This window comes from Hibiscus syriacus, unplaced genomic scaffold (genome assembly GCF_006381635.1).
Source record: "Hibiscus syriacus cultivar Baekdansim isolate YM2019G1 unplaced genomic scaffold, ASM638163v2 tig00001825_pilon, whole genome shotgun sequence".
Taxonomy (NCBI): Eukaryota; Viridiplantae; Streptophyta; class Magnoliopsida; order Malvales; family Malvaceae; genus Hibiscus; species Hibiscus syriacus.
Window position 1 is genome coordinate 981,932 of NW_024061893.1, and position 15,656 is coordinate 997,587.

Sequence of the window (15,656 nt, forward strand, 5' to 3'; positions counted from 1 at the left end):
TATTTTATAACGATTATAATTGATAAATTTTTAAAAGTAAATGTAATTAAAATTAAAGTAATTTAATCACATTCTTCACTAATTTAAATTGATGAGGACGGAAACAATTAGGCATGTAATTTATCGTAAATTAAAGTAAATTAGGCATGTAATTGCTTTAGAATGGTTAAAACACTGTACTTAAAATTTAATACTCTCTTCGTCCCCATTAAATCTATTTATTGACTTTTCTTTGACAAATTTTTGAATTTTGACTCATTATAATTTAAATTTTATTTTTGATAAAAATATGAAAAATGTATTTTAAAAACCTTAGATCAAATAGTTTTCAAATATATATTTCATAAAATTTAATTATTTGAAATATTTAAAACAATTATAATTAAAGTTTAAAATTTTAATTTAAAAAAATTAATAATGAATAATGAGATATAGGAGTAAAATTATTTGTAACGAGACGTAACCGTATACAAGTAAAATTTTGAGATCTAACGGGAAAATATTTCGGTATATCGATACTATATTTTAGCGAGAAATGTTCTGATTTATGCGGTATTACGGTTTTCGTCGGCCAACAGATGGAAAACCGCAGTGAGCTGCAAGTAGCAAGGTCCAGGGGCGAAGATTCGGATTCGTGCATTGCAGCCACGCGTGAAGCTCGGAAGGTTCTTTGTTGCCTTCTTTGTACACGAGCGTGATACACATGCTTTACAATGTTCTTTAATTATAATTTTGTGTATTTTCTTATATTTTGCATGTTAGCAAATTTTTGACAAATCATTATTAAATTAGTCAACAATAATTATTTTTCACTCAATTTTTCTAAAGATCATTTTAATATTAACATTTTACTATTCTTTCAAAGTGTTATTTTAGACGATGTTTTATTTAAATAATGAGAAACCATTTGCTCTAGGAAAAAAGTGACAACTTGATGAATCATCATTTTTTTTACTCATTGTTAGTTTTGGATTAAGATGAACATTTATTCAAGTTGCTTCAACCTTTTATCTTCTGTTACGAAATTGCTTCAATCTGAAGAAGGCGTTTTAGAAGATAATGCGACAAAAATATAACCTATTCACTTGGATTTTTTTTAGCCTTCTTTTTTTTCTTTTATTGTGGTTTAGTATATTCCAAATCTGTAAACATGTTGACAAAGGTCTTGTTTTCCCGTAACCCAAACATTCTCAATGTACAGACCAACTATTTTATTAAATTTGCGCCTTATCATCGTAGTTAGATGAAAGAACTTTGTGTTCCTTTCGCCTTTCACAATCCAGTCCAATCTTGATTTCTGAAGTCAAAAGATTTCCTCCTGCTCCAACACTTGTTGATAGTCAGCTTCCAGGGTCTTCTCCAATTCTTGAAGGTAATTCGAATGAAAATAATTTATGGATCTCTAGATGCCTTGAAGTTGTTTCATCAGAATTTTCTTACGTTTGAATATGTTCCCAAAAGTACTCTCCTTGTATTCTATAAGAGCTCTCTTAGTCTCTTTCACCGCATCCACAAGAGAATTTTTCTTTTTATCCCATGCTGAACTAAAAATCCTGTTAAAATCATCATGTATCATCCAAGCCGCTTCGAATCTAAATGGTCGTTTCTCTTTATCGACTGGCAGTTCCAAATCCGTGTTAACCAGAATCGGGTTATGGTCAGAATACGTTCTAGTTAAGGTAACCACTCTTAAATTAGGAAAACAATCAACCAACTCAATATTGTGCAGTAACCTGTCAAGCCTTTCCTGAAGAGTGACTCTTCCCTGGGAGTGTCTAGTCCATGTAAACTTACTACAAACATAGCCAGCATCCATTAGATTGCACCTATTCCAGTGTTCGTGAAACTTGATGATACGGTCCATGCAATCGAAGCTGCTGCCAACACGTTCATCAAGTGAAGCAAAATCATTAAAATCACCCACAATCATCCAAGGTTGTAACATTGCTAAATTTGTTTGGGAAGAATCAATCGATCATATTTTCCGAAGGTGTAACATTGCTAAATTTGTTTGGGAAGAATTAAATGCTACGGAACAGGACAGTCGATTCACTTCGATGGATTTCGAGAATTGGCTGAAATCAAACTGTCTTTATAAGAAATTCGGGCTCGATGGATTAGAATGGGGACCTTTGTTCATGGCTACTATTTGGGGACTATGGAAGAGCAGGAATGAAATGATCTTTAAAGAAACATCAATGGATCCCTCTCAAGTGATTACCTATGCCAAACGGCTTGCAATGGATGTAGATAAAGCCCTGTTAAACTCACTTAGCAGGATGTTTAATGATCCTTATTGGGTTAAATGGAAAAAACCTCCTGAAGGGGGTTGGATTCTAAATACTGATGGTGTGTATAAAATGAATTCTGGCCTGGCGGCTGCAGGTGGTCTGATCCGAGATAGCAATGGGGACTGGAAAGCGGGATTCATGCTTAGACTAGGGAGGGTTAATAGCTCGCTCGCTGAAATTTGGGGGGCTCAGCAGGGTCTCTTGTTAGCGAAAAGTCTAGAGCTTAGAAACCTAATCCTAGAGATGGATGCAAAATGGATTATAAACCTCTTTAATGGAGACAAAATGGTTGACGCCTCTAGAACTGATTTGGTAAATGATTGTTTAGACATCCTTAAGGAAGGATGGGTGGTTGAAGTTCGGCACATCTGGCGTGAAGGAAACAAATGCGCCGATAAACTTGCGAATCTCGCACTTCTACAAGGAGATGATTCCGCTATTCTAAAGTTGCCTCCACCTGAAATTCAGGTGTTGTTGGGAGCGGATAAGAACGAGGAGCACCAGCTGAGACACTAGTTTACTGCTTTGTTCAAGTGTACAAAAAAAAGTATATTCCAAATCTATGTATCAAGTAGATAGTCTTTTTCATTATGAAACATGGATTAGGCTGCCTTATCACAAAACAATTGCCTAAACCAATGCACCCAATAAAATATAAATTAGCTGATCCTATTTCCATATGTAATGGGTGAGAGGGAGGTAAGGTAGTAGACTGCCTCCAACGCCAGGTTGAGAGCAACTTCCGTAGAAGACCTCCGGCAGTCAGAATTATGAATTGTCCACCGTGAGACTCGATCTCACGACCACAAGATTAAGAGTCTTGCGCTCTACCAACTGCATAAAAATGAATTACCTAAAACGATGTACCCAAGAAAATATGAAACAGTTGCCTAGTTAGAAAAAATGACGACTATAATCATTATTTTTGTTTTCTTTTTTTTCCTATATGTAAATATTATAATTAAGAAATAAGATTCAATTACATAGAATAAAACTTTTAACATTACATATGTTTAAGACCGTTGATGAGTGAAAATAGATGGATGGAGTTGACAATAAGAAATGATAAGATATTCATTAGAAAAAATACAAGGAGTTAATCTTATCCTTCTATTTTCACTCATCAAACAATATTAAATATGTATGAAACTGAAAAAATTACACTGTGTAAATAAATCCAAACTCGTATTATTTATTTATCATAAACGGATTATTTGAATTTTTATTCTCATTATATTAATATCATAATACATGAAAAAATTACTTTTTAATCATTATCTTTAAATTTAGCCAAATAACATATTTACTTAATCATATATTAAGACTCTCGTACCTTATATATCTCTTTGTTGCTAACAAAAAGAAGTGTGGTTTCGCGCTATGAATTCCGTGCCACCCGTTTAAGGTTTTATTTTTTTCAACTCTACCGGTGTTAGGTTGATTTTGGACAGATAGTAATAACAATACATGAGTCGTAGTTTTGGGTATTTGTTGGATAAAGAAAAAGAAGGCTGAAACTTCGACCGATATTGGGCCTTGACGCCAACATTTCATAAATTCCAAATGGCATAAGCTAGCTCGATCGCCCTTCAATATGTACAAGATATTTAACCAAATTCGACCAATAAAAATAACAATAACAATGATAATTGATAAAAGTAACGAATATAATATGTTCTTCAAACATCCATTTTTTGAGAATAAGAGTCGGTTAGGCTACAATAAGAAGTTTTAACATATTATTATGATTATTAGAATTAAATTTGATTTAGCTGAACTTAAATTTTACAATTTAATAGATTGAACTGATGGAATAAAATTAAGAATTAAATAAATTGTTTTAAAAAAGAAAAACGAGAAAATATTTTTGACTATCCAAATAGATAAATGGGTTTTGAATTATATATATTAATTATTGTTAAACTGATTTTTCAATTGATTGTTGAACTAATCAAATCCAATCAATCATTTAATCTATACCATCATAAATTCGATTTTTGAAACAGTGGATTATACATAAAAGCTTACAAAGGTCAGGATTTTATTTGGAATGATATTAGAGTGTGTAATAGATGATTAGAAGTCAGTTAGGTTGTTAGGAGTGGTTTTTGAATTAGTTAAAGGACCATCAACGTTTATTCATCATTCACTCAAACGACCGTTACATCACACCATCAAAAAGTTCATAATATGTAACCATCCAATCACGTACGAAGCTAATATACAATGCGGGTAATTCAATCAAATCCTGATGCTGCGCTTTGTTGTTTGCTCTACAAGTTACGCGCTTTTCAGTTACTCTAATTTCCCTCTGCGCGTAAACTTCACTTCCAATCATTTATTAATTCTTGGTTTAAGAGCGAAACCTTTTTTTATTGATCTCAAGAATTAGATTAGGTTTACGCCGTCGTTTTAATCATAACACTTTTGGCAGAAGCTTGCTTAAACGCTCTTTAAGAAAAAGTTTGTAGGAGCTGATTACATGTTCACATTTGACTGTATTCAAAAGTCAAAACTGAAAAGAAAAAAAACTACCCTAACCAATCAAGATTCCAGAAAGAACCAAGCTTTTGTAAGCTTAACCATTCTTTATATTTCCCTCGTCTTCTTCAACCCAAAGAGCAGAGAGTCAGAGGGAAAATAACTTTCTTTCTTTTTTGAATTCTTATAAATTTCGGAATGTTAGACAATCAAGATTTATAGCGAATAGTTGCAGAGTTAGTTTTTTCAAGGTGGTTTAGGGTTTCAAGTTTCAAGATTTATATCTTTCTTTTTTCAAGACTTACTCGAATACTGAATGTTGACCCTTCATTCTAATGAATTTCACCAACAACAAATGGCTCGATTACACTCTCGTTTTCTTCATTGCTTCACCTTCCTTTTCTACACTGCACTATGTTGAAAGTATTGTTAAAATGATTTTCAAGTTTCGCAACCAACTTTGAAAAAATGGTTTTCAAAGTTTGGTAATTTTTTCTTTGAAAAATAGTTTTTCAAATTTTGGTAGATGTTTGTTGAAAAATGATAATGGGATAATCACAATTAATCCCTAGGCTTTAGGGTATTTACAAGATTAAGTCCTTAGTTTCAACTATAAATACCCTAACTCATTTAGCTTCAAAACCATTCCAAAAATCATTTCTTTCTCCCAATACTAGAGAGCTTTCTTGTGAGCAGTGAGTGTTTTGTAAACACCTGTAAATTTTATCTCTTAGTAAAAGATCTGCAGCAGTCCGGAGACGTAAGCACAATTGGTTGAAATCCGTTATCAATTTCGGGTATTATTTTTCCGCTTTTATTTCGCATTCTCACTAATCTGGTTATAGGGAAATTACTTATACTCGGTTTATTTCCCAACAACTGGTATCAGAGTTTTTGGTTGTGAATTTTGTCAATTTTTGCGAGGTTACTATTCATTACTATTCACATGAATAGTGAATTTCGTGAATAGTAAAAATTTTGTCAGCGATACGAGTTTGTCGACGGAGGTGTTATAATACACGATGGTTCGTACAAATTGTCAGAAACGATCCGAAGAAGCCAGATTCGAGTGGGAGCGATGGCTGCAGACGAAGGGAAAGTGAAAATTGAAAAGTTCGATGATGCGGACTTTGGCTTTTGGAAGATGCAGATTGAAGATTTTCTGTACCAGAAAAATCTATATCAACTTCTATCAGGAAAACAACCAGAGGGCATGAAGAATGAAGACTGGGCTCTTCTCGACATGCAAGCTGTAACATCCTAAGTAACGGGTTAGTGACTAAATTGTGAAAATTCAGAATTTGGTGATTAAAGTAAAATAATTATATAGTTTAAAAATAATTGTTAGTAAATATGAAATGAATTTAAGGACAAAATGGTCATTTGCAAGGAAAAATAATAATTAAAAATTTTATGGGGTTATATTATAACCCACGTGGGGCTTGAGTAGGAAACAAATGTTTCCAGATTTCTCTCTTCTCTTCTTCCAAACGTGAAGACCCAAGTTTAAGGTAAGAATCTGAACCTTGGTAGTTTCTTTGATTTTTAGCTTGGAAATTGAAGTTTGGATGTTATATAAGCTAAAGGAAAGCTTATATGGCATTAAGACAACAAGATAAATGTTTTAGAGATAGATTTGGAAAAGGAGTTTTTAGATGAAATTTTGATATGGATGAATTTTTGAAGTTTGAATAAGATTTTTGACTTGTCAATAAGTTAATTAAGAAGTATGAAGTGATAGAATTAAAATTAGAACAAGTTGGAATTTGAGTAAGATTCTTAAATTCTATATGGATGATTAGTTTTTTTTTTAGTTTTAGAGGTATTGAATGGATAATAATTAGTTTAAGTAAGTGTATGAAAGCTAAGAGTATTAAAGGGAGTGAAATATGAATGTTTGAGCTGAAATGAGATGATTTTCGAGCTCAAAATAGGATTTCTGGGCTAGGGGAATCGGTACCCATTCAAGGGGAATCGATACCCCCTCAACGTATATGAATTTCCATAATGCTAGAGGGGAATCGATACCCCAGGGGGGAACCGATTCCCCCATATAAAAAAAGAGAAAGACTAAACTATTAATTCCTTAAATTGGTAGGCTATTAAAGATTAATTTCAAGACATAGACATCTGATAATCATCTTGAAAATTATGTTTATGTAGATACTGAGCCTACACGAGTTCGGGAACAATCTACAAGTAGGATCGATCGAGGAAAAGATAAAGAAATATAGGTGAGTGCATATGCATAGCATAATTATAGAAATATACTCAATTCTAGACTTGTGATAAGTTTAGATTTTATATCTTGGTACATGAGCATATTCTGTATTATGAGACATGACATGAGTTCATATAAAATGCATTATATGACATGAATATGCGGGAAAAGTTATGAGCTATGTGAAAAGGTAAGAATTTACATGTCTACGCGATATAGACTACGTGAAATGTAAAAGCCCATGTTATGTAGATGAGAACTATAGGTATAGTTGGCATGCCAAGGGTAGAGGGTCTACGTGGTCCTTCGGGACAATATTCTACGCGGTCCTTCGGGATATATATATATTCTTTGGAACATGTGTGAAGTCTGGTGAGACACATATGTGATCCCTAGCATATGTATATGATTCTTAAGGAATTCTATGTGGTCCTTATGGATATTATTATATGGCACTACGGTGCAATTCTACGCGGCACTTCGGTGCATTTATACGAGCTGTGGTGACAGCATAGTGCACAACCTCACATTACTCAGATACATTAGGTTCTCAATATGATATCATGAGCCAATAAACTTATTAATACGAATTCATGAATGTTAAAGTAATATGCTTACAGGTATGGATATTGATGATGTAGACTATATTGATTAAGTACATGCTTCCATCTCATTTCATATGATTATGAAATTTTCATTACATTGCCTTGTTATTATTATTACATTGCCTCACTAAGTCGATGACTTAGCGTGTGAGTGTTTCACACGTAGGATCCGAGAAAGTAGATGAGACAGGTGAAGCAGCTTGACAGCATTACTCCTGCAACCACCAGATCAGAAGCAACTTAATCAGTAGGTCATTTTGTTATGTAAATGGCAGTTGGCATGTAATTAAAGGGTTAAGTTGTGTATGCTCTGAATATTTTGGTAAACTTATGTTACAATATGTATATTATCGTATTTTCTTAATATAAGTTCAAATATTTTGATATTATTGGTTAAGAGTTATGTTTTAAAAGTCAATGTAATATCTCTGACTCATATCCGGGTCGGGTACGGGTTGGGGGTGTTACATTTAATGGTATCAGAGCTATGGTTTAGCCGATTCTAGGCATGAACCAGAGTCTATAGAGTCTTTAAATGGAATACATGCCAACAAAGAGTGAGAACTTCTGATCTGGTATAGTATGAGTATGATGTTTTGCTAATAGAACAATGTGTTTATTTTTATTAGATTTCCAGACATAATAGCTCCCGAAGTGAAGCGGGAGAAGATAGGCATGCTGAAAGCAGTAATTCACCTGCCCTGGCCAGGCAAGGTGAAGAACAGGCATCTCAAGGAGTGCCTGTGCAAGATCAAGATACGTTCTTCAGAACGTTAGACGCTATTCTGACGCGTCTTCAACCTTCTGCTCCACTAACTCAAAGAATAAATGTAGTAAAAGAGTTGAGAGGTTTAGGAGCTCCCGAATTTAAGGGAGAAGCTGAGGAAGGTCCAGTGTCAGCGGATCTTTGGTTGAATGATTTGAAAATCATGTTAGATGGTCTCCACTGTTTTGAAGTGGAGAAATTAGATGGATCTTTATCTTTATTGATTGGTCAGGCGAGGATATGGTGGACGAACGTCACCATGAGGATGTCAACCGACCAGTTGACTTGGTCTTTGTTTTTAGAAGAATTTAAAAACAAGTATATAGGAGATCAGTTTATCCGACAAATGAAGCAGAAGTTTATGAATTTGAAGCAGATGAGCCGCTCTGTATATGAGTACGAATGTGAGTTTAATAAGCTGAGCAGGTTTGCAGCTGAGCTTGTGCCTACTGAAAAAGATGCTTGCGAATGGTTCGTGGAGGGCTTGCGCCCTAGACTTAAAGAATTGTTGATAGTGTTGAATTTGTCCTCGTTCCAAGAGGTGATCAATTGCGCCAAGGCTCTTGAAAGAGCTCAGAATGAGAGATTCGAGGATTTTAGAGTTCAAACATCAAAGAGAACAGGTGCTTCTTCTAGCTCAGTACCATCAAAAAGGGGAAGAGACTCGGGATTTCGATCACAAGCTAGATCAGAATCAGTTGCATCGTCTGCTAGGGGAGCAAGTCAGGCAAGACCTAGACAGACGCAGTCAGTGGAATCTGGTGTTGGGAGATCTACTCCGAGTCAAGGGAGACAGTGTCAGCACTGTGGGAAAAACCATTATGGGGCTTGTCGGATAGCTGCTGGGACTTGTTTTCGATGCGGAGATGCTGGACATTTTATCAGGGATTGTCCATTGATTGTTGGTGAGCCTGCACCATCTGGAAGAGTTGGTTCTTCCTCACAAAGAGGACGAGGAAGAGGCAGAGGAAGGAACCCGTCTGAATTCTCTGCTCAACCTGAAGTTCGATCCACTGCTCGGGTATACAATCTAAAGACAAGTGAAGACCGTGATGACCCTGATATTATAGCAGGTACTTTTCAGTTGTATGATAAATTAGTATTGGTACTGATTGATCTGGGTTCCAATTATTCTTATATTACAAGTATGTTAGTAAAGGAATTGAGGATTCCCTTAGAAGCTACGAGTAAGGAGATTATAGTAACGACTCCGTTAGGCCATAGTGCTCGGGTGAATAAAGTCTGTAAGGGGTGTCCCATAAAGGTTCAGGGAATTGAATTCCCTGCTAATCTGATGGAATTACCCTTTGACGAGTTTGAAGTGATTCTGGGAATGGATTGGTTGTTCCGTTATTATGGAGAGGTTAATTGCAGATTGAAAAAGGTAACCCTGAAAAGTCTAGGAGGAACAGAGATAAGTGTGAGCAGTGAAAAGTTTAATCCCTTAGCAAATGTAATGTCAGTAATGTCAGCTAAGAAGCTATTGTTACAGGGATGTCAAGGATTTCTTGCAAATGTAATAGATTTAAGAGCTATAGAAAAAGGGCTAAAGGAGATTCCAATTGTTCAAGAATTCACTAAAGTTTTCCCGGCTGAGTTGCCAGAATTACCTCCGGATAGAGAGGTAGAATTTCAAATTGAAGTAATGCCAGGAACCGCTCCAATTGCAATGGCACCTTATCGGATGGCTCCGAAAGAATTGCAAGAGTTAAAGAATCTATTGCAAGATTTGTTAGAAAAAGGATTTATTCGACCAAGTGTGTCACCTTGGGGAGCTCCAGTGTTATTTGTTAAGAAGAATGATGGATCAATGCGTCTCTGTATTGATTATCGACAGCTTAATAAGGTGACCATCAAGAACAAGTATCCCCTTCCGCGCATTGATGACTTGTTTGATCAACTAAAAGGAGCTTCGGTATTTTCGAAGATCGATCTACGTTCGGGTTATCATCAATTGAAGATCCAGGAGAAAGATATTCCGAAGACGGCTTTCAGAACGAGATATGGTCATTATGAATTCATCGTAATGCCATTTGGAGTAACGAATGCACCTGCTGCTTTCATGGATCTCATGAACAGGATTTTTCAGCCCTATCTGGACCAGTTTTTTGTTATCTTTATTGATGACATACTGGTTTACTCGAAGTCCATTGAAGAGCACAACACACATCTGAGGCTAGTTTTGCAAATTCTCAGGGATAAAAATCTCTATGCGAAATTGTGCAAATCTGAATTTTGGCTAAACGAAGTAATTTTCTTGGGGCATGTGATCTCGACAGTTGGGATTAGAGTAGACCCTCAGAAGGTTAAAGCTATAATGGATTGGGAAGTTCCTAAGAATGTGTCTGAAGTTCGGAGTTTTCTTGGACTTGCCGGTTACTATCGAAGATTCGTTAAGAATTTTTCGATGATTGTGCTGCCTCTAACAAAGCTAATGAGAAAGAACGTACCATTTGTTTGGACTTCTGAATGTCAAGAAAGTTTCAAAGTTTTAAAGAGAATTCTGACGGAAACTCCGATATTGGTTCAACCGGAATCTGGCAAGAATTTTGTAGTATACAGTAACGCATCCCATAACAGGTTGGGGTGTGTATTAATGCAAGAAGAAAAGGTGGTAGTGTATGCATTGAGACAGTTGAAACCACATGAAAGGAATTACCCCACTCATGATTTAGAAATGGCTGCTGTAGTATTCGCTCTCAGGATTTGACGTCATTATCTTTATGGGGAGCGTTGTTACTTATATACGGATCATAAGAGCCTGAAGTACCTGATGACTCAAAAAGAATTGAATTTGAGGCAACGTAGATGGGTAGAGTTCTTAAAAGATTATGATGTGATAATTGACTATCATCCCAGAAAGGTGAATGTGGTAGCAGATGCTTTGAGTAGAAAGACGTTTGCAGCTTTACAAGCTATGGATGCAAGATTATCTTTAACGAGAGACGGTGGTCTTTGTGCATAATTAACCCTTAAACCAGCATGGTTGGAACGAATAGGAGAATTGCAAAGTAAAGATGAAGTGTGTTTGAAAAGAATTAAACAAGTAAAGAACAAAGAGATTAAAGACTTTGAGATTAAGTCAGATGGAAATCTATATTGTAAAGGAAGAATTGTAATACCCGACAATGATGACTTGAAGAAAGAAATATTAGCAGAGGCTCATTGCAGTCCGTTAACGATGCACCCGGGTGGAACCAAGATGTATATGGATTTGAAGGATCGATTTTGGTGGTCAGGGATGAAACGAAGCATCACCGAACTTGTGTCTAAGTGTTTGATATGTCAACAAGTCAAAGCCAAGCATCAAGTTCCATCAGGATTATTGCAACCGCTTTTCATTACTCAATGGAAATGGGAAAATGTTACGATGGATTTTGTTTCGGGGTTACCCTTGACTCCGAACAAAAGAGAATCAATCTGGGTAATTGTTGATCGATTAACTAAGTCAGCGCATTTCTTTCCGGTTAGAACAGATTTCTCTATGGAAAAGTATGCAGAGCTGTATATTAGAGAAGTTATTAGATTGCATGGAGTACCTGTTTCCATAGTCTCTGATCGAGACCCTCGATTCACTTCTAGATTCTGGAAATCTTTGCATGGAGCGTTGGGAACTCGTTTAAACTTTAGTACGGCTTTTCATCCTCAGACTGATGGGCAATCAGAGAGAACTATTCAGATATTGGAAGATATGTTGAGAGCATGCGTAATGGAATTTAAAGGATCATGGGAAAAGTATTTACCACTGGCAGAGTTCGCTTACAACAATAGCTATCAGTCGAGTATTAAAATGGCTCCCTATGAAGCTCTTTACGGAAGGAAATGTCGTACGCCTTTGAACTGGTACGAGCTCAAAGATAAAGAAGTGCTTGGTCCTGAGTTGATTCAGGAAGTAGAAGAAAAGGTCTAAATAATTCAGAGTAATCTCAAAGCTGCAACAGACAGACAGAAATCATATGCAGATCTAAAAAGGAAAGAAATTGAATTTCAAGTTGGAGATAAAGTGTTTTTAAAAGTGTCTCCATGGAAGAAGGTGTTGAGATTTGGTCGAAAAGGAAAATTGAGTCCTCGGTTTATTGGACCATATGAGATTGTAAAGAGAGTAGGACCTGTAGCATATCAGCTAGCTTTACCACCTGAGATGGAAAAGATACATGATGTCTTTCACGTTTCAATGCTTCGAAGATATAGATCTGATCCCTCTCATATCGTGACACCAGAAGAGATTGAGGTTCGACCTGACTTGACGTATGAGGAAGAACCTGTTCATATATTAGCTTACGAGGTGAAGCAACTAAGGAATAAGATTATTCCTTTGGTCAAAGTGTTGTGGAGAAATCACAAAGTAGAAGAAGCAACGTGGAAGCGTGAAGAAGATATGCGACATCAATACCCTCATTTGTTCATGCAATGAAAATTCGAGGATGAATTTTCTTAAGGGGGAGAGATTTGTAACATCCTAAGTAACGGGTTAGTGACTAAATTGTGAAAATTCAGAATTTGGTGATTAAAGTAGAATAATTATATAGTTTAAAAATATTTGTTAGTAAATATGAAATGAATTTAAGGACAAAATGGTCATTTGCAAGGAAAAATAATAATTAAAAATTTTATGGGGTTATATTATAACCCACGTGGGGCTTGAGTAGGAAACAAATGTTTCCAGATTTCTCTCTTCTCTTCTTCCAAACGTGAAGACCCAAGTTTAAGGTAAGAATCTGAACCTTAGTAGTTTCTTTGATTTTTAGCTTGGAAATTGAAGTTTGGATGTTATATAAGCTAAAGGAAAGCTTATATGGCATTAAGACAACAAGATAAGTGTTTTAGAGATAGATTTGGAAAAGGAGTTTTTAGATGAAATTTTGATATGGATGAATTTTTGAAGTTTGAATAAGATTTTTGACTTGTCAATAAGTTAATTAAGAAGTATGAAGTGATAGAATTAAAATTAGAACAAGTTGGAATTTGAGTAAGATTCTTAAATTCTATATGGATGATTAGTTTTGTTAGTTTTAGAGGTATTGAATGGATAATAATTAGTTTAAGTAAGTGTATGAAAGCTAAGAGTATTAAAGGGAGTGAAATATGAATGTTTGAGCTGAAATGAGATGATTTTCGAGCTCAAAATAGGATTTATGGGCTAGGGGAATCGGTACCCATTCAAGGGGAATCGATACCCCCTCAACGTATATGAATTTCCAGAATGCTAGAGGGGAATCGATACCCCCAGGGGGGGAACCGATTCCCCCATATATAAAAAAAAGAGAAAGACTAAACTATTAATTCCTTAAATTGGTAGGCTATTAAAGATTAATTTCAAGACATAGACATCTGATAATCATCTTGAAAATTATGTTTATGTAGATACTGAGCCTACACGAGTTCGGGAACAATCTACAAGTAGGATCGATCGAGGAAAAGACAAAGAAATATAGGTGAGTGCATATGCATAGCATAATTATAGAAATATACTCAATTCTAGACTTGTGATAAGTTTAGATTTTATATCTTGGTACATGAGCATATTCTGTATTATGAGACATGACATGAGTTCATATAAAATGCATTATATGACATGAATATGCGGGAAAAGTTATGAGCTATGTGAAAAGGTAAGAATTTACATGTCTACGCGATATAGACTACGTGAAATGTAAAAGCCCATGTTATGTAGATGAGAACTATAGGTATAGTTGGCATGCCAAGGGTAGAGGGTCTACGCGGTCCTTCGGGACAATATTCTACGCGGTCTTTCGGGACAATATTCTACGCGGTCCTTCAGGATATATATATATTCTTTGGAACATGTGTGAAGTATGATGAGACATATATGTGATCCCTAGCATATGTATATGATTCTTAAGGAATTCTATGTGGTCCTTATGGACATTATTATATGGCACTACGGTGCAATTCTACGCGGCACTTCGGTGCATTTATACGAGCTGTGGTGACAGCATAGTGCACAACCTCACATTACTCAGATACCTTAGGTTCTCAATATGATATCATGGGCCAATAAACTTATTAATACGAATTCATGAATGTTAAAGTAATATGCTTACAGGTATGGATATTGATGATGTAGACTACATTGATTAAGTACATGCTTCCATCTCATTTCATACGATTATGACATTTTCATTACATTGCCTTGTTATTATTATTACATTGCCTCACTAAGTCGATGACTTAGCGTGTGAGTGTTTCACACGTAGGATCCGAGAAAGTAGACGAGACAGGTGAAGCAGCTTGACAGCATTACTCCTGCAACCACCAGATCAGAAGCAACTTAATCAGTATGTCATTTTGTTATGTAAATGGCAGTTGGCATGTAATTAAAGGGTTAAGTTGTGTATGCTCTGAATATTTTGGTAAACTTATGTTACAATATGTATATTATCATATTTTCTTAATATAAGTTCAAATATTTTGTTATTATTGGTTAAGAGTTGTGTTTTAAAAGTCAATGTAATATCTCTGACTCATATCCGGGTCGGGTACGGGTTGGGGGTGTTACATAAGCCCTCAGAGTTATCCGACAGACGTTATCCCGCAATGTTGCTTTCAACATAGCAAAGGAAAAAACTACAGCGGGTCTTATGGCGGCTCTCTCCAATATGTATGAGAAGCCAGCAGCTTCAAACAAAGTGCACTTGATGAGGCGATTATTCAATTTGCGGATGCGGAAGGGGCATCGATGGCACAACACCTAAATAAACTCAACACAATCACAACCCAGTTGAGTTCAGTGGAAATTGAATTCGATGATGAAGTTCGAACTTTAATTCTCTTATCATCTCTACCAGACAGTTGGAATGCTACTGTTACAGCAGTTAGCAGCTCGTCGGGAAATAGTAAATAGAAATTCGACGATGTTCGGGATCTGGTACTGAGCGAAGAAATTTGACGGAGAGAATCGGGTGAAGCATCAACCTCCTCAGCCTTGCACACGAAGTCCAGAGGGAGAACTTCAGAAAGAAATTCAAATCATTGCAGATCGAAATCCAGACGGGGAAAATCCAGAACGGGAAAGAAAGATTTTACCTGTTATAATTGTGGCAAGAAGGGTCACTTTAAAAGAGATTGCCGAGCACTGAAGAAAAACATCGGCACACAGGAACCTGCCAACGTGACAGAGGAGACAGGTGATGCCATGATTCTAAGCGTCAACAGTCCGATTGAATCATGGATCTTGGATTCAGGGGCATCTTTCCACTTCACCCCATGCCGAGAAATCATGGAAAATTATGTCAGTTGTGATTTTGGGAAGGTTCATCTAGCTGATGACG

At 35.9% G+C, this 15,656-nt stretch overlaps 1 protein-coding gene across 1 annotated transcript; it reads right to left on the reverse strand.

The window, feature by feature from the left end:
* Window positions 1-1,402: 1,402 nt before the first annotated feature.
* LOC120136481 lies at window positions 1,403-1,945 on the reverse strand. The gene has a single exon (XM_039152505.1). The coding sequence runs from the start codon at window positions 1,943-1,945 to the stop codon at window positions 1,403-1,405; it is 543 nt and encodes a 180-aa protein (XP_039008436.1).
* Between the last annotated feature and the right edge of the window lie 13,711 nt (window positions 1,946-15,656).

Excerpts from the sequence above, each read along its gene's own strand:
- LOC120136481 (XM_039152505.1), bottom strand. The coding sequence starts at position 1,945 with ATGTTACAACCTTGGATGATTGTGGGTGATTTTAATGATTTTGCTTCA.